This window comes from Gallinula chloropus, assembly GCF_964237585.1.
Source record: "Gallinula chloropus genome assembly, chromosome: Z".
NCBI classification, from domain to species: Eukaryota; Metazoa; Chordata; class Aves; order Gruiformes; family Rallidae; genus Gallinula; species Gallinula chloropus.
In genome coordinates, this window is record NC_140089.1 from 30,332,925 (window position 1) to 30,353,246 (window position 20,322).

The following is a 20,322-nucleotide window of genomic DNA, read 5'->3' on the forward strand; positions in this document are numbered from 1 at the left end:
TCTGTAGCAGTAAGAACCAAGGCCACAACTCTTTTGCACAGGGTGAGCCTGAGCCTGTCCACCCTGCAACCTTATGTACCTTTTCTTTCCTATACCTCTTCAACTCATACTTTGCAGCGGTTTTGTCTGAACATAGTCATGGTGCTCTTACTGTTTCTTTATATTACATTTTTTTGTTTGCTTTTTATGTAGCATGGTAGTATGCCAGCTTTCCTTTTAAGTAGTCTAGAACCTTTTATGATTTAATTAAATTAATATAATACTTACTCATCTACTTCCTAACACTAGGCTTTTATTTTTTAATTACATTTTCCTGGTGGTGACAGATGCAGACAAATTACTGCAGTAGCTTAACACATTTGAAAAATAAGGCAAATTTTTAGGAGCCTCTATATAAATTTATGCAGCTGGCTCCAGCTTTTAACATTTGAGGTGGATGATAGCTCTTGCTTCTCATCCAGGTGTACCTCAGTGTTCTTCCCGGTCCTCAGCAAAGTCCACATTTGTCTTTTTCTCCCCAAGCTGCCACAAACAGCCAGATCCATGTGGAAAAATTGGTAAGGTTTCAATTATAGTTTTTGCTGATCTGCCCCAGGCTGTAGCTACCTGGTCATCATAGACAGTAATCAAGCAAACTTCGCTGGTGTACGTTTTGGCATGGGTGGTGTCAAGTGTAATTACATATGATAAATTCAACTTTCATTCTGCCCTTTCCTTCATGTCATTCAGGAAGACAGCATAAGACTTTTTTTCTTTTATCTTTTTTGACTTATGTTTTCCAATTGATTTCCCAAGTTCAAAAATCATAACTAACAAGTTTACAAACAGATACTGAAAACTGCACAGGGAATTAAGTCCCAGTATCATGTGTATCTTTATCATGATTATGGGTGGGGACAGGGGAAGAGACCATCATCAAGGAGTTGCATGGAGAAATTAATGAGTCTTCCAAATTTTGATATTTAAACTTAACAGGATAAAACACCAGTGGGAAATCTTACAAGCCATTTCTGTAATCTCTACCTCAAATTTTCCCCACCAGGAGTACAGAGCAGAATATTTCTCCTTAATATTTAACCAGAGATTATCCCCAGTGCAACCACTTCCCAATGGGACCACTTGTCCCCAGCACAACCACTTTCCAGCCACCACCATCTCCCAGGACCAACTCTTTTGCCTGGAGGTGTGGGCCTCCTACATCTTGCAGAGAATGGAGACTGACTGGCTGGCAGTGAGGCCTTTGCCATGGGTCCGCCTTGCCTCTGGCATGGCAGTCGTCAGGCATCATGGGGCCTGGCTCGCACGCCCCTTTGGCACAAAGTCCAGCGGACTGGGAAAGGGCATAAAGGGCACAAGCGCAGTGAAGCAAGTGGAGGCAGCGGGGTTTGGGCATGGCACCCACCAGTCACGGCCGCAGGTTGTTGGCTTTTGGCAAGGCCCACATTTGCTCCTTCCTCCCCTGGCCCTGCCTTGCGGCCCGGGGCTGGGGGGTCACAGGGATGAAGCACCCTGGGCAATGGGCCCCGCCGGGAAGGCTGCCGGGTGACTCTCTCCCCTCCCTGGCCCGCGCCCCTGGAGGTAGCTGTGCCACTGTACAGCCCCGGCGGACATGTGGGAAGGGCCAGCAAGGAGAGATGACTGGCAGCTGGGCCTCTCCCCGTGGGCCGGCTGGGCAAGCAGGGCGGGAGCGGGGCTGGCAAGGCAGAGAAGCGGAGGGCGTGCGGCGGGGTGGGTAGGGAGACAGGCGGGCAGGCCGGGGGGCGGGCGGAGGGCCGGGCTCTCCAGTTGCCAGGTGAGGTGCAACGTCTCCGCCCCTCCTCAGTAAGCGCGCAGTAGAGCGGAGCACAGGCAGGCAGGCTGCTGATACGCCCCGGCTAGGCGCGCCCCAGGCCCGTCGCCCCCCGTGACGCCGCCGCCGCCCCCCGCCATGGCGAGGGTGGGCCGCAAGAAGTGCAGCTGCCCCGGCTTCCTGAAGAAGAACTGGCTTCTCCTTAGCACAGTGGCTGCCGTGCTGATGGGTGAGTGAGGGGGCAAGGCTGGCGGCAGGGTGCGAGCGCGGCACTGCCGCTGTCCCCCGCCCGGCCTTTACCCAGCACGTTACGGCCCTGCCCGTCGCAAGGCCGGCGCGGCTCCAGAACGGCGGCCGCCACGAAGCGTTGGGCAGAGCCAGCGAGGGGCGCTCCACGGCCGCGGGACCGGGCCGGGCCGGGCGGTGCGGTGCGGGGTGATCTGCGGCTTCTCCCCCCCACCCCCGCCTTTCCCGCCGCCCCGATCCCGCCCGCCGCTGGTGCCGTAGAAGGCTACCGGCTCTAGCGGCGGGCAAGGGGGGGACCGGCTGCCCGTCCCCGGCGGTGCGCAGGCCGGCTGAGGTGCTGCGGGGAGTCGCGGAGCCGTGACCGCGAGGGACAGCTCCGCCGTGTCAGGGTGCCGTGGCGGCCGGTCTAAAACGGGGTTTCTAGTGAGTAAACGCAGCTCCTCCCGCCCCCGAGGCATCAGGTCGGCAGCGGAGTGCCGAGCCGCGGGATGCCCGCGGCCCCGAGGGCCGCGCCTCCCCACCCCCTGCCTGCGTGCCTCCAGCCCGTGTGACAAAGGTCTGGCAATTAGTAGGGTGAAACTCTGGTATGAAAGACCTGCAAGTGCACCGGATGCCTGCGAGCCCTTCGTGCGCGGGTGCTGCAGGTCTCCCCGGCCGAGTCATAGCAGGCTGTGCCCCGGGACGGCCTTTGCACACCTTGTGGGGGTCACCTCATGCTGAGTCGGGACCGACCATGGCGCCTTGGGTTAATCTGCAGGTTGGAGCCCCGCTGAGATGGAGGCTGATGGGCTGGAAAGCATCGGTAGTGCTTTTGGAGTGCTTCTGATGGCCTAAACACGCAATGCAACTGCAAATATTTGGCAGTGCCACCCAGCTGTCGGTGGGTTTTCTAGGAGTGTCATTGCAAAGACAGGAGACTTTCTGTGCTTGCTGGCAACTTGCTGAAGGAGAAATTAATTGAACACTGTCTTATTAAGAATAAATGGGCGAAAGAGACAAAAGAAGCTGTCAAATGACTTGGCTTAAGAGACTTTTGCATAGGACTTAATTTTGGTCCTAGTCGCACACCCAGTTCATTTTCTCCTGGTGATTGTTTCGATGCTAAGCAAGGAGAGCTTCCTTTGCATTATTGCTCCTGTAGAGAAGAGCTGCTTTTAATACTTCATTAACAGTACTTGCTGTTTGATTAGTAGCTTTCAGATTACTTTCCTGCTGATTCTGGAGCTTACCTATTTCTGTGCATGTTTGTTCAGGATAGTGTTATTCTTTTGGAATTACACCCAGTTATTTATAAGCTGTGATCAGAGGCCTGCTGACATACACGTGTGTTCCTCCACACATTCTGTATTTGAGAGATCACAGGTCTTTCTCACGTCTTTAGAAAGATGAAAGATTTTTGTGAGTTCTGTATACCAAGTTCTCAGGGCTGGCATTGAAAACCTGGCAGTACAAATGGTGAACTGTGCGTATGTGCCTGTGTTTATATGTGTACAATGTCTTTTTCACGAACTCCTGTCAGGTGCACTTCTATAAATCGACACATTTACTTCCCAGTTTCAGAAGTGGTTAAGAAATACTCCCCTCTCATATCTTGAATGAATGTAGGTAGAGCCAAACTGTGTGATGTGATCCTGTAAGCTGATCATTCTCTAGTGAGATTTCCCTGAGAGACATAGAGCCTGGCAATGTCGGAACTGTGGGGACAGTTTGACCCTGATCCCTCTGGGAATATGCACTGGGAATTCACAGTGAGAGAGTGACAGTCATCCAAATACCTCCCATGTCTTTTGGACCTCTTTGCCTGCTAGGCTGTAATTAACAGGCCAGAACTCAGGGGAGCTCTATAACATGATGAAGAGAGTCTTCATAAAAATTCCTTGAACTTTGGACCGAATTACATTTTGCAAGTAGCTTTGTATCTGCTGAATTTTCAGTATTTCTTGGAGGTGAAATAAGTTACACAAAGAGAACAGCGAAACCCTTGTAAGGATGGCTCGGTTGAATCATATGTTATCTTTTCATTACCACTTTAGGAATGTTTGTAATACACCTGAACTTCACAAACCCTTCACAATTAAATTTACATATTTAATTTTTTTTTATGTACGCTGGGAAATTGCCATGAAGTTTACTGGTCTACTTAGTTTGGACGAACAGTTTAGCACTTACAAACAGGAAACTGTCACTTACTGTTTTGGAAACAGAAGGTATATTTAAACTTTTCAGAGGAGTATGCATGAGTGGAGCGGAGAAGTGCAGCAAGCTATGGAAATGTACTGTGAAAGCTGTTCAGCTGTGCTGCAAAGTGCCTGATATTCCAGCACTGTCATAGGGAGTCATGATTTTTCCTCATCGTTATCAGAGTCATGCTTGGTATCCTGGTGAGAACTGCTTATCTTTGCTAGTACCCTTACAAAGATGGAAAGTTTTCCTGGTTACTTCTTGTGTGCATCTTTGACAAGAGGAGACAGAGACAGAAACCTCTCAGAATTCCTAACATTTCTTCCTTAAGAGTAATTATTTTGTGTGTTACATATGAAGCACTCAAGCACTTTTGCCTGTCATTTACAAAAACATTGACATTTCTTTTATAGCAGTTGAGGGAGGGTTATTTAAAATCTGTACACAAAATACATGAAGAATGTCGTTATTGTTGGGTCAAAACACCTGTATGTGTTATTCAAAGAAAACAAAAGTCGAGGGTGGAGGGTTTTTTTCTTACCTTAGTAGAGATTATGATGCGGAGAGATCTGTGAACTCATATTTGGAGTGTGAAATAAACTGAATTTCAGGTTTCAGGGATAATTTCGAGGCTTGCCGTTTGTATTATTTCAGGGATAGGTTTGCCTTAATGAGGGCCTGACAGGTTGATTGTTTGTTAGTTCTTAGGGCATGTGGTGAGTCATCTGTCCTGATCGGTGGCTCAGAGGTGAGATTTAGGCTCATCTGTGCCTCCTCTGTCTCACTGCCCTGCATTAGGAGGAGAGGGGCAGAAGACTGACTAGCAGGCAACTACAAAAGCAGGAATATCTTGTGTCTTTTTTGCTCCCTTTGCCTTGTTGAGCCCAAAGGAGCTGAGCTAACAGAAATGATTTCAAAGCCCACTTAGTTCATGTGCTTCTTCAGCCATTAATAAAGTTATATTGCTTCCAGTTTGTACAGACAAGTAAAAAAAAAAAAAAAAAAACAAAACCCAGAAATATCCCTGAAATTTACTCACCCTGAAACAGGTTTCTAAAGGACAATTGCAAAGACGGAGTTTAAGTCACACTTCATAGGATTCTCATACAGCATCTATTTTTTATCATCACTTTGTCTCCGAGAGGTCACTGCAGCAACACAACCAAAGCTGTCATGGAGGTAAAAGGCTGATGATGGTACTTATTCATTAGTCTGCTGGTGATAGCCTAATAACTCGTAGTCCTGGGGAATATTTCAGCAGAAGAGCTTTTTACTTAGAGTGGGATTTAAAGCGTGAGTGATATGAGCACATCTGGTCTCAGGCATCGAGTCACAATGCTACACTGTGCTGTAAAGCAGAGAGCTTTGTACATGCTCTGTACGCAAACAGATTGCAGGGGTTGTGAATACTTCTACTTTTCAAATCAGTTATAACAATAATACAGTTTTCTAATAGTTCTGTGGTTAGGGAACATGATCCCGAGGCATTCAGTTTGCATACATGTGAAGGTTACAAGTACCTTTTCTTTTTTTTCTCCTTTTTTTTTTTGTCACTTCAATGTTTGTCACCTCTTCAGGTGCCCGTGAGCCTGCCTGTGACTCAGAAGCTTTGTGGGTTGGGGTTTTTCTTTTAGCAGCAGCTGTTGGACACTGAACTGGTTCAGATGTTCATGAGGAAGACAGGAGAAATGCAACACGTAGATTGAAGCAGCTACCCACACAAGAGGTGGAGAGCGGCAGGCCATAAACCCTGTGCTTACCGGGGGTGCGTAGATGCCGTTCTGTGTGCCAGGTGGCGGTGAACAGCCCCCTCTTCCCGCGCCGACACGGCTGCCGGCGCCCGTGGCCAGCGCCCGGCCTCTGCAGGGAGCCGGGGCTGCCGTGTGCGGGCGGGGCGGCGGGAGGCGGGGCGGGGCGGCGGGAGCTGTCCGAGGTGGCCGTGGGGAGAGCCCCGGGACGGGGAGAGCCCCAGGACTGGGAGAGCCCCGGGACGGGGCGGCGGGAGGTGACAGCGGGGACTGGGAAGCGCGGTCGCGGGCGGCGGCGGCGAAGTGACTGAGGGCGGGAGGGGGGGGGGGGGGTTGGGCAAACAGCTCCAGCTTCCCTTCCTTCTGAAGGGAAGTTTATTCCGCCTCTGCAGGATCAGACACCTTGCTCGTGCAGTTGCCTTGTGGGAAGATTGAGTCTGGCTTCAGACCTCCTTTTCTCCCTGCATGTGGAAGCGAGATTGAAATACACGTGGTTGCTACCTGTAACGCCAGCGCTGCAGAAACTGAGTGGTGCAGCCACAGCTGTTTGCCAGGATTCCGTCAGTGCAGCAGCACGGGGCCGTCTCTCTTGTGCTTCACGATATACTACCCCATCAGTCCACATGCCAGAAATTTACTCTCCTTAATTTTAATGATTGTTTTCTGCTATAGTAATAAGCTGTAATATCTCCCTATAAAATATTGTCAGGTGCACCCACCTCTGCTAACTGAAAGTCCGCGTGTAATCACGGGGGGATTTGGCACCTGCTTTCAAAAGCACTAGTTTCTTTAAGATTCATCCATGAATCTTCATCCAGAGCAATGTCAGCACCTGCTGTTGTTACTGTAAGCCCACCAGTGCAGTCTTACAAGAATGAATGTCTCACAGGATGAAGACAAGAGAGTGATTAGTCACATAGCACTCTGCTGGTGGCTGTCACCTGCAGGCCGTTCTGAATCCTGGGAGTTCACCATCCTCCTCAGGGTGGGAAGTTTACTTTGTAAGTGTAGCCTGCAGCCTCTAAACCCTGGAACCCTATAAAGTCAGTTTCTCACAGGAAGTTGTTTCAGTTTCTGACAGATGTAATTTAAAAAGCCTATTATGGATATGGAGTAAGGCTTCACTGTTCTTGATTTCCACCTCCTCGTACCAGAGAAGTGGCCTATTATTTTAGTTTAGGCTGCCTTTGGCACCATTTCTCTTTGCTTGCAAAGTACGGTGTGAAGGTTACAAACAATGAAGCATATTAATTGCCTTTTGAAATACATTAGCAATACCAGAGCTCTTTTCTTCACAGCAGGAAAAAACTTAAAGGTGGTATACCTCAGTAAAGGCATTGTCACCCTGACAGTTTCCATCAAATATAGTTGTAAAGAAAACATCTGATTCCTCTCTTAAAATCTGAAGCATAACATTTTATTAATTTGGAATTTATACAAGTGAAGACCAGGCATCGCAAATCCACTGTGGTAGCATGGAAATTTAACGAAGACTTTGTTTTCTTTCAGGTGTGATTTAGACCAGCACGTGTGATACTGTGTCTTTTTATGCTTCTTTAGACAGTTGTGATGCTTATCTGTCTGTTCTTTGTCACACCGTGTACAGATCAATACAGGATGAGATCTGTTCGGTAATGTGTGAAACCCATAAATTCTGAAAAAAATTAATTTTAAAGACAGAAAGTAAAATGCAGAATGGCTACAGTTTCATCTGAGAGTTTTACATTCTACTGAGGATAAAAAATGCTCTGAGCCACGAACTCAGCCAGCTAAAGAAACCAAAGATAAGCATGGACCCTCTTTTGCTCTTGAGCTGTTTTGAAGCAAAGAAAACCTATTATTTGTTTTTCTAACATGTAAAGTGTTTTCCTGTTGTCCATGTGTTTTGTATCTTGTTTTAACATAAAGCCTGGTTTCACTTTATATGAGTGACTTGAAACTATCACCAGAGCCAAACTTTTAAATAAAGGGAGATTTGGGAGGAATGTACCTAAGGTCAGATTCGATTCTACAAAGCCCCACAGCTACCAGTCAGTGAAATATTTCTTTCCATTTGAAACAATAGCACCAACACTGACAGCAGCAAAATACTTACTGATTCCAATTTGCCAATATTATTTAAGGGAAAATGCTATGATGTAATTACAAAAATATATTTTCTGTTTAGATCTTAACAAAGAATGAAGACACTTTCTTCTTATATACCCCAACAAATAGGTAACATCCAGGTTGAGACTGTTCCCAAACTACACTTGCACTGTCTGCAAGTCCACCTTTTTTTGTTTGTTTGGGGGGGGGGGGGGGGGGGGTGTTGTTTTGGGGTTTTTTTGTTTCTTGTTTTTTGTTTTTAGAAGTATCTCATGCTGTAAGGTCACAACTATACCATATTTTATGCTGAAGATCAAGGCTATATTGGACTTGGAGTTCCAGGTTTATTTTTCTGTCTGCCTTTGTTACACACTTGCACATTCCATGAGAATCTGCTAGCATGCCAAAGATTACATGTGATATGATAACAATTTCAGTGTATTATATATAACCTAAGTATTTTCACAGTGTGTTGCAAAATACCCATTTCTTGTCCCTTTTCGTGCTTTTGGAAGAACAAACAACCTGGCTTTGCCTAATCTGAACCAATTTTCAAGGTCATATGTCTGACTTCTCAACACATTGATATCATTGTTAGTTCCAGAATAATGATGTTTCTGCATGTAACTATCTGTCTTTCTTTAGTTTCCACCAAATTCCAGCTGCTTATCTCAGTTTATTACAGTCAGAGTAATTCCACTGCCCTTCCAGCAAGGGAATGGCTAGAACAGTATGTCCTGTGTACTGTCCTTCATCATGGTTTAAAACAGAAGCAGTAACAAGGGTCAAAATCTGGCAGATAGTCCCAATTGCTAGCTTTTCACCTTATACCACTGCCAGCTATTCAGTTCCTTGTGTGTTTCAGGGGTCCCAAATGAAGATGTATTTTTCCTGATGTGCTCCATTGAGCTAATACCTCTTAGGCTATACAGGATGTACAGAGGTGCTCTTATAGCTTTGGGATAGCCACAAATGTTAGGTAAAAGGAACAGAAAGTCAGTGTGCTTTTACAAGATAGGGTGAGAAGCTCTAATTTGTGTGTGTGTGGCATTGGAATTGTACTATTTGGTGCTGTAATAAGTTAGGCCATGGAAGCAAAATGTTAGGCACTGGGAACACGGGAACTGGCAACATGACAGCATGTGAAATGAATTGCAGAAGGGGTACAAATGAAAGCACAGTTTTATAAATTTGAGTGGATCTGGGGACATGGAGGAAGCAGCGAGACCTCTGCATGTCTGGATGACTGCAGAGGAGAGAGATCATATTTAAAGGAAGCTCCCAAGTTACATATGAGTGGGGTGATGGAGAGTGGTAGAGGGCACAGGAACATGTCCAGGTGGGTTTTGAATGTCTCCAGAGGAGGAGCCTCCACAGCCATTCTGGGCAGTCTGTTCCAGTGCTCCAGTTCCAATATTCTTTTATCTTTGCTTTCTTAGAAGTTTCATCTGCATATTGAAAATATTTGGAAGATATGTGAAAATTAATCTACAGCGTATTTAGATAAAGGACTGGAAACTTAGAGTTCAGTAGGAGTTATTAAACTGCTCAGCCAACTTCACATTGCTGTTCTGAGGGAACACCAGCTCGGTGTTAAGCAAAACTGTGGAATGGCCATTACTTACCTTGTCCTGGTGAATTAAATAACTGCCTGTGGTTTGGCTAAGGGTGGGATCGGTCCTCTGTGTGGCTACATTGCAGAGAGGCCACTTGGTGTTATCAGTGACTGCTACAGAGTATACTGTGCTATCTATCATCCCTGCTACAGGCTCCCCCAGCACAGAAAGGAGTGACGCAGCCTGGCGGGTTGCCTGTGGCAGTAAGGGAAGTACCCCACACCAGAGAAGCTGGTTTTTTCCCCCAGGGTGATGCTCAACCTTGCCTTCATTCCTGAAAATCCTTCACAGGGAGTCGCTGTCCACCCGAACTTTCCTCACATTGCAGTCAGATGACAGTGTGTCATTTGAGTGAAGGAATTTACAACCGCTGCACCCTCAACAGGTTAATCAGAGACAGGGGGGTCTCACCACCGCAGGGGAATGAACACGCTTTCCTCCAATACATTCCTGCCAAATACTTTTCCGTACACCAAGATCTCACTTGGGAACTTCCTTCAGGAGATTTCTGAGAGAACTTTTCTTCACATATCCTTGTATGCAGCCTGGTAGTCTGGGTCACACCAATATCCAGGGAGTTAAGATCAGTTGCCGTGCAATTATACCCCAGGAACTCTAAATCCTACCTCAGTAGCCTGCAGTTTTCTAAGAATTTTGGGATTTTTCGGTTGGAAAGAATATGAATTGTCAGGCAGAGTGTAAGACAGTAAAACACATAACATTTGAAAATACAAAAAATAAAGGAGAGAGCTGAATTAATAAGCTGAATTTATTAGTTTGTAAGTATGTAATTTCTTCTACACCTTCTATTTTAGTATTCTGTATTTGGCACAGTGTATTTCTTTGTAGTGAGTAGACAGCCAGTGATATCACAGAAACTCTATAGAGAGATGAAACAAAATGGGTTTCATAAGATATTACTGAAGGATTCAGCCTGTATCACAGACTGCAAAAATCTTGCCTGCCTGTGCTGCAATTTGGCACGTTTATATTGGATGTTGTATATTGTGTTTCATACTAAGTCAGTGAACATTGTTCACTAGCCTTCCCAGTCCTGTGAATCATTTGCTGTAAAGATAATCCAGTTAAGACCCAACAATATGATAGAAGTAATTGTGTTTTAGTCTGTCACGTGACCAGTGTATCATGTGAAATTATGAAGAGCATAATGACTTTTGTTAATAGCACAATCCATTTTGCTGCAGTACAGTTAAATAATACCAGGTTTGAACCATGAGACATGCCCACATTTTGCCTTTTTCCAGTGCCATATCAAAGTGGAATTCCTGTAATTCCCCCAGCATCTATCAGTATCAGCCAGAATCACTAACTCTGCTCCAGTGAAAGGGAGTTTTTACATGCTGGAATTACGTGAAAACAGGAAAAAGGAATACCACAACTTCTTTGTCAGAGAAGGACATAGTATAGTTCAGAAGATCATTTTACAAAAGAGATTACTTGTTCTCCATAAATATACCCCAGGTTCCTTTCCTCACTGTCTTTATGGTTCATTCCTAAGGATCATTCCTGCAATAAAGTCAGTGTGAGTTGAAAGCAATGTGGTGTTTCTGCGGTGTCATGCACACTGATGGGGTGGGAACTCTCTGCCAATTAACAGCATATGTCCCATATCAGTGTTGTAATCCATTACCACAGGTAACATGTTAGGGGATCCTGCCTTTTAGATACCAATTTTCTCTGGCTTATATTCTCTTTCAATGAGAAATAGGTCCAGGCATGTCTGTGTGTGGACTTCAGTTATTTGTTTCTAAACGGTGAGTTGTTTTATCTGTAAATGAAGGTAAAGAAAGTGAAGGTGCATAGTGTCATGCCTTCTTGTTATGAAAGATACAACCAGGTTCTGAAGAGCATCTAAGCCACAATGGTAATGAGATAAAGCAAGTAACTACAGTCACATCATACTGCTTGTCCTGAACAGATTCATCTACTTGGGGGTTCTGAGTTGTCAAATTTGAGATCTGAATTGTGTTGACCCCCATGTAATTATATAAAAAAAGGCTCCAGGATTTAGCCATCACTCCCTTAGAAGGTCTAAATAGTCTTTGTTTGCCTAGCTGGCTGCTGAGCAGGGAGCACATTTTTACAAGTCTGTAATAGCTGTAGACAATCTCTGACACTCCCTATGTGTGTTAGTATAGATGAACCCAGAGATTATGGAATTTGTTTGAACAGGATGTGTGTTTCTTTTCTTACTCATTTTCAAATCTCTGTCATGAACTGCAGCACAGTACTTGAAGAAAAATGTAGTGCTCTAGTTGTTTCCATACAAATAAGTTGCCTTTTTCCATAGACAGCATTTCAGAAACAACAGCAATACGCAAAAAGACATCCTGTAGATGTCTGGCAGATAGTGATAAATGAGTCTTAACCTGACACCCAGTGTCTTAGAGTTAGCTTTGCAGATATGCAGAACCCACAACATAATGGTCTCCCAAGACACATTTTGCCTTATTTCTGTGGTTTTCTCACTGCACACGTACTCAGGCCAGACTGGTCATTCCACCTCATTACACACAGCGTCATCTAGGCCCTGGAAGGTGTCTGGTCTCACAGGTGTGATGGATTCTCTGCTGCACACAGTGAAGCTATTTGCAGGTGCTATTCCCTTGCAGTACTGCCTGCTTCCCTTTTCCTGGGTAACACAATAAAAAAATGGGTCATCCCACACAGAGGAATAATATATTCCCTCTGTTTTTTTATGCTGGGACTCCTGGGACTACCTGTAAAATGGGTGCCAATAGATTTTGCACAATATGTTCATTTTCAGTGATTTTATTCCACTCTGTTTTTCTTCTCTTGCTCTTCTCACCCTTGCCTTTCACTTCTCTTAGTCTGCATTTACAGCCTTTCTTTGAAGGATTTTCTATCTCTTACTAAGCTTGTAGAAAGACTGTGCTACCTGGGAGAGTAGTGCCAAGGAGTCAAGGCATGTGTTGTTTCATATGGGTTTAGACAAGAGAACTGTCCTGTGGCCTCTTCATGCGTTGCAGTCCCAGGGACCCAGACTGCATCTTTTGCTTTCTGTGTCAGTGGCTGCTGGGAGAGAAAATGTAGACACTGTGCTATACAGCTGTGTTGTACTATGCACAGTTGCAAGGAGATACTCGCCTTGGAAAATGAAATTAAAGACATGGGATTTTGCTGATGTTTTTTTTCCACCTTTACTCTTCGCTCCTGCCCAGCATTGCAGAAATCTGGATCTTACGTGATATGTGGTGTTGAGCTGCAAGTGGAGAATTGCTCTCGTGGTAAAAATCATGACCTAATTTAGACATGTGGGCAAGAAGGAAGAGGAGGGGGAGTGGAAAAGAAATAAAAAACAATTTAGCATAGACAGAAAGAATGAGAAATTAAAAGGAGGGGGAAATCCTAATATATAGGACACTGCCTACTATAGGGTTTTTTAAAAAGTAATTATATATGTAAGAATTAGTTTCAGAAATGGACTATCAGTAGCCTTCACGTAGAGAAATTAATATTTTATAAGACCTGTCTATACTTACATAGGGCTGCTGTAATAATTTTGATGTTAAAGACACTGGTGACCATGTGAAATATGGTCTGCTTTCTGTGCATTCTGATTCCTGTGAAGAAAATTCCAGTTGAACTTGGTCATTCAGATCAGGATCAAAAAGTTTTTTGTATTCCATTTCCAATACATTAGCATTCTGCTAACTTCCTAACCTTCTCTTGTTACTGTTACAAAATATCTCCATGTATTCCCATGCTAAATTCAAGCAGTTTATGTTAGTTGCTAGATCTGATTAAATGGTAGCTGCAATTTACTGTATTTTGGCATACCACACAAGCTAATATGGACATAAATGAGTGTTCTGCCTGGTAAAGGAGTAGCATGAACAAGGAATTGAGAGCAGTAATGTAATTTCAAGAGGCTGTTGGAATGGCAAAGTCTATTCTCAGTTACTGACACTACATGAATAATATTCTCACGCACACACACAAACCCCACGCTAAATAAATACATATATGTAAGTGAAAAAGCTTAAGGAAACCCTGCTGGAGTTTTAAGAGCATGTGGCTATTTTAAAAGGAATTGGAAAAGGGAACTCTGAAGAACTAAAATTTGGGTAAATCTTTCTACCTGATAGTAATTCTGCTAAATGTACAAACTTCCCAGCTGATCAAACATGACAGTGACCACTTGGAATGGAAAGCACATGGTTAGAACATGTCCTAGCCACTCCGACTGAAAGTGGCATTATTACACTTCTAATAAACATACTGTCTGTCTGCCATTTAACCACATGCCTACCCTAGGTTCTGTGAATAGTCTGAAGACCTGGAGATAACGTTTGTTTAGATTCAGCTGTTCACACAAGATGCCTTCAAGATCAAAGCCATAGCAACTTATTTCAGTATGTGTAACCATTTTACAAAGTTTTCTCTTCTTTGGGCTTATCTTAAAATGCAGACTAATTATTTTCAACACATTTAATTCAGTCACTAGATTAGAAGTAGAGATCATTGTGTCTTATCATTCACTGATCAAGGGCATTTACATAATATTGCAAGTATCTTCAAGTTTCAAGATTCTTTGCAAGGAATTTAAAGTGTCCCATGTTCACTGTTGTAGGTGGCACTTAAATCAGAAATCTTAAAAGTTGCCAGTTTGCCAGAAAGGTTAGCTTGTTCATTTTCCATCTCTTTATTAACAGAAAAGACGTGGTAGGAGTTTATAATTTGCCTCTGTTTTCTTTCAGTTTGTTTTTGCAGTTGCAGATAGAGGCAAATTCTGTGAAGGTAACTACTATTTCACATTTTTGCATTAACTAAAATCCAGGTAACATGCAAACTGTCACAAAGCACAACCATACTGAATCTTTAGGGGCAATTTTTGCATAAGTCCTTACTTTCTAGAAGAGACTGGCAATACATTTCTTCTGTAGTGGAGACCTGTATAAGGAATCCTGACTTATTTCCTTCATTATCAACAGTATTAACCAGTTTTCTGTGAATTTGTTACCAGGTTTTTAACCTGCTGGTGTTGGCCGCCTTCACAGCTTCGGTCACTAAAATAAAGAACATAACCTATAAGCCTGTTTAGTCAAACTTTACACCAGCTTCTTGGGCAACTTCTAACTTAAGTGCTTTGTTATGCCATCAGAAATAGAGCTGAAGTAAGAGGTGTGTTTGGCTTGGGTACAAGCAGCTTTCCTGGGACCCTGCAAATTTACGTGAGACTGGTAAAGGTAAATTGGTAGCACCTTCTTGGGCAGTTGTTATTCTCCTGTAAAATACACACCACTGATTTCACTAAAATACTGTGGGGTGTAAATAATTCCATTAAATTCCGTAATGCTACTCATATCAATATGACCTTTCAGCACTCAGGTAAAGAGGGGTTCTGAGTTGCCCTGTCTCACTGAATCCAATTAGAAATTAAATCTCTTGATACTCAGTTTAGCCAGGACTGAAATATTACAAAGTTCATATGTGAAATACAGTCATAATGTTCTAAACACTGATGAACACATTTTCTATACAAGTGATTTTCATTTGAAAATCATGTTGAAAGGGAAAGTATTGCTTGTCAAACTGAAGAAATTTGTCATTGGCCTATGATTTATTTTCTTTTGGTGGAATTCCCTGTGAGTTGTCTCAGAAGCTTGAACTATCTGATAATTCATTTAATCTGAAGATAGGAGGAAGTATGAAGGTGCCTGTACCATGACAAAGTCACTGACTAAATTCAGTCTGGGATGTTGTAGGTTGGTTCTGTTTTGGAATGAGGGTTAAAAATGCTGAGTGTGGTTTTGTTGATCAATTTCTTAGAAAATATTAATTTAATTATTGTAGATCACATAAGTTCATTCCTTTAATGTTTAGTAGTGTTTATATATTGTACTAATGTTTTTTTTCAGCCAGTTATGGGTCTTCCAGAGCTAGTGAAAACAGGTAAAAAGCTACTGCTGAACAGGACTGATAATAAGAGGGCATAATCATGATTTTTTCCAAAGGCATACCTAAAGACATCCTCCAACTTCAGAATTATCTGTATTATTAGTGTGTCTGTCATCAATATAGAGAACATAGAGAGAAATGTCGCTAATTTGCTTTAGAAGTTCTGCCATGGCTGTCAAAATATGTCTCTTGCTCACTCCATTTGCTTTAGTGTTCTTCACTTATTTTTCCTCCTTTTTTTCTCATGTCTCTACTGTAAATTACTGCTAATTTGAGTCATGTTTTTTTTTATGTGCCTTTTAGGTATTGGAGTTGGCATGCTGGTGCGGGAATACGGCAAACTGTCTAACCTGGACAAGTTCTACTTCTCCTTTCCTGGGGAAGTGCTGATGAGAATGCTGAAACTCATAATTCTGCCATTAATCTTATCAAGTATGATAACAGGTATGACTGGAAATGTACTGATAGCTGATGGGATTATCGCTGTGACTTAGTTTGCTTTCTAAAAGAAATAACCGTTAAAAACAATTTGATGGTACTCCTGTAAGATTGCATACATTTAGATTAAGATTTTCTGTGTATAATGGGAGTGGATTTGGAAGGATTAGCACCATCATCTGGTAGTTAAGTTTTAAAAGAGCTGTGAGATAACAATTTACATGTTTATAGATTAGTTTATCTCTTTCTCCCTGTTTTCAGGAGTGGGTTAAACAGTTGCAAATTGCAATCCCAAAGGGACAGCTACATATTTTCAGGTACAGAGTTAACTATTGTAGGTGGTCTCATGCTGCCGTTTCACAAGAAAGAAAGAGCTGATCCCATAGCTTGCTGTCATAAAACCAGGAGATTCCTCAGCTACACTTACCTAGTCTCAACAGATTTCCATGAGGTACCATACATAAACTCTGGCTTTTGTTGAATTGTTCTGTGAATCCATTCAATTCAGTGACCTGACAGAAAACTATAATTTAGAAAAGAAAAAAAAAAATTATTTTGGTATGCTTGGTTACAGAGGAATTTGGGGGAAATGCAAGATCGTGGGGAGGGCCTGGAAAGGGGTTATGGAAAGAAGAGCAAATCTTCCCTCTTTTGGAAAAAGGAAGCGAGCTGTTAACTGGCACCCTGCCATGGCATGCTAGAATTTGCTAACAGGTCACCCAGTAGGAAAGTTTTGGAAAGATTTGCAGGAGTGACCCTGAAGCAAAGAGACAAAACTGAATGTCAAATAGCCCTTAAAAAAAAAAAAAAAAAACCAACCAAAAAAATAAACAAAAAACCCCAACCAACCAACCCCCCCTCCCCCGATGTCCCAAAATCCAAACTTGTCTGTGTTTAGTAAGTCTTTACTGAAAGAACAAGGGTTTCTTTTAGCTTTATACCATGAATCAGGACTCTGTACTGTCCCTGTTCACCTCCACAAAGCCTCTGTTTTGGGAATGTACTCATGTCCATGTGTTTGTTGTTTGGTTGGATGGTTGTGGAAGTATGTCAGACTGCGGAAAAGGAGATCATGTGGTGATCGGGAAATGAAATTTTGATCATACTGTGACAGTGCTTTTAAGAATAAAATACCAAATACAAACTCCCCAGCTCATCAAAATTCATGGCCAGAATATCACTAATTTCAGTAGCACACCCCAAAGTGTGCCTATGATGGGAAGAGCTGGAGGGAGGCTGCCAAGGCCTTTGGGACGTGTCTGTAGTGCAGGGTGGCAGGAACACAAAGTTAGAATCGAAGTGGAAAATGTCAAGAGCTGCAAGATGTCTCCATCAGCAGGAGAGGAAAGCTGCAAGAGGCAGAGTGAGAAATGGTGGTAGAAAATCGTCATGGGCTGTGTCCAAAGAAATGAAGGGAGATGAAACAGTTGTTAGTATGTAAAGGAGAGAACAGAGAGAGAAGAATTTTAAAAAGCTTGATATTTTAATTAGTAGGCAGGACAGCGGCATCTTTATATGGAAATAATGAGACAAAACCCAAAGGAAAACTTAACTCTTCTTTTATCATATTGAACTTGAGTCTGTAACAGGAGATCAAGGAAAAACTGGCAAGATAAGACTAATTTATTTAAGTTTTTGAACAAGCTTTTATTTGTGAGTGAAGTTTGGCCTCTGTCTTCAGAAATAAATTATATCATTAGGATAACCATGAAATGAATTACTAAATGTATCCTTGCCCAGCACCTGCCAGAGGAAACAAGAATCATACTGTTAAGAATATTTTGGTGCTATGTAATGTTTAACATTCCAGAATGAGTAAATTGCATTTGTAACTGCTAGCAGTGGCAGACATTCGGGCCCCAGTACACTTGACTGCAGTAAGACTAGTGACGACACATCAGCTGGGCCCAAATTACTGGATTTAGTTCATAAGCTAAGGGGATGCTACTTAGCTCACCATGAGAGAAAGTTAAACATTCAGTCATGTGTTGTGGCTTTGCTGCAGGCTAAGAGTGTGCACAATTGCAATGTCTTACTTGGTGCATAATTGTTAGCAGACCATGCTACTGGGTCCAAAGCCTTCTAAGAAGTTTGATGCCCACAGGAGGGATTAGAATGCCTTAAAAGGTACTGTCACATCCTGAAAAGCATCAGCTTAACCATATGTTTTTGAGACAGTGCACAAATGCATATCACTTGACCAGATCCCTGCTCATTTGGACATAATGATGTAAATCAAGTCCAGAGCAAAGACAAGTGATGGTGGGAATCGCATCATGAGATTCCAGAAGTTTCTGCAAAATTTAAACTACTAGTAATTTTAACTTGTTGGGGTAATTCGTGTTTTAGTGGAAAAACCCTCATTGACTTAATCAGAGAAGGAGCACAGTCTATTTTCAAACTGAAAAGGCAAAACTGTCCCTTTCATTAAATGGACAGCTTTGTAGAATGTGGTTTTCTTTTGTAAGCCCAGTTCCTCATAGTGCGAAAGAGGGAAGGCATTGTTTACGTATTTATTTTACATAGCATGCAAGCTGCAATTTGTGGAATTTTTCCACTGACCTCCCTGGAAGCTGAACTGTAACCTGGTAAAAAACTAACATAAGCACTAAAGATTTATATGTTTGAAAAAATTTGGAAAGGATTGTAAATAGGTTCTTGCTTTAAGGCCAGAAGAGTCTAAGTAATGTCATGCTCTTTTAAATTATTTTTAGTCTACCTCAGAACTAAATTTTAATTCTTCTCTTCTCCTAATTATTTTAATGGATGACATGTGTAAGCTTCATTTACTCTGACCCATAAGCCCACCACTGATAATTCACTTCCAAATGTCACAGAACTGTAGGGGTTGGAAGGGACCTCGAGAGATCATCGGGTCCAACGCCCCTGCCAAAGCAGCTCCCTAGGACAGGTCGCACAGGGAGGCATCCAGATGGGTCTTGAATATCTCCAGAGATGGAGACTCCACAACCCCCCTGGGCAGCCTGTTCCAGGGCTCTCACTATGAAAAAGTTCTTTCCCATATTGGTGCGGAACTTCCTGTGCTGCAACTTGAAGCACAGGAAGTTCTTGTGCTTCAAGAAGAAGCACAGGAAGGAAGAACAAATGCCTCTTGTTCTGTCTCCACAGGCCACTGAAAAGAGGCTGACTATTTCCCCCTGTGTCCCACAGTTGAGATACTTATAAACATTAATAAGATCCCCTCTTACCCTTCTTTTCTCTAGGCTGAACAGCCCCAGATCTTTCAGCTTTTCCATGTAGGGGAGATGCTCCACTCCTTTAATCATCTTTGTAGCCCTTCTCTGGACTCCCTCCAGGAGATCCCTGTCTTTTTTATACCAGGGAGCCCAGAACTGGACACAATAGTCCGGGTGGGGCCTGACCAGGGCAGAGTAGAGGGGGAGGATCACCTCCTTCAACCTGCTGACCACGCTCCTTCTGATGCACCTCAGGATCCCACTGGCTCTCTTAGCCCCCAGGGCACACTGCTGGCTCATGGCCAACCTGTCATCCACCAGGACCCCCAGGTCCTTCTCCACTGAAGCTCTTCTCCAGCAGGTCATCCCCCAGCCTCTACTGATACTGGCGGTTATTCCTTCAGAGGTGATACCTAGCTCTTTTGGGATTTCCATAAGATTTCTATCCCTCAAATTAGATCATAATACACTAAAGCATCATTCATGTGAAGGAATTATTTGTATTTTCTGCTTCCTGCTGTGGTGCACAGGAAATGCAGAAATCAAATCCTAGACTGTTACTCAGGACGGGGTTATTTCAGACTGCTGGTGTCACTGATTTTCAAACTACAAGCCAGTGACCACAGTGTGGAGGTGTTTCTTTCGGACTAGAGTGTTTTCTGTCAAAAGCTTCCCAAAGAGCTGGCATGATGTATAAATGATAAATGACCTTTCTTTGATGATGTTTCCAAGGTTACCTATAAATGCCAGAAATCTTAGTTCTGTGGTGGTTACATCTGTTCTGGTTTCTGCATCATGCTTTGGGTTAAAAGACATGGCACGTAACACTGCAGGTCCATGGCTTAGATATCAATGGTCATGACATGATTTTATCAGCTATTCAACATCTGGTTTAATTTCTACAATAACCTCTCCCTCATTTCTTATCTCTTCTCCCTGACAAAACATTAATGAAGTTTTTCCTTATGTTTCTGACCTCTCCTGCATTTCCAGCCTTCACAGATGGCTCCAGAGAGAGATTGGAACAGATGCATGGGAGTTTTCTGGCTTGTGAATTTGTGCAGGGTCAGCTATGG

The 20,322-nt window shown here is 43.2% G+C and overlaps 1 protein-coding gene across 1 annotated transcript in view; it reads left to right on the forward strand.

The window, feature by feature from the left end:
- Positions 1-1,915: 1,915 nt before the first annotated feature.
- SLC1A1 (solute carrier family 1 member 1) overlaps positions 1,916-20,322 on the forward strand; it is a gene marked incomplete at its 3' end in the record, with an annotated part of 54,947 nt that continues 36,540 nt past the window's right edge. Inside the window, exons 1-2 of the mRNA XM_084278258.1 lie at positions 1,916-2,018; positions 15,915-16,055. Coding sequence (XP_084134384.1) covers positions 1,928-2,018; positions 15,915-16,055 — 232 coding nt within the window. The 5' untranslated portion in view covers positions 1,916-1,927. The remainder of the gene's footprint in view (positions 2,019-15,914; positions 16,056-20,322) is intronic.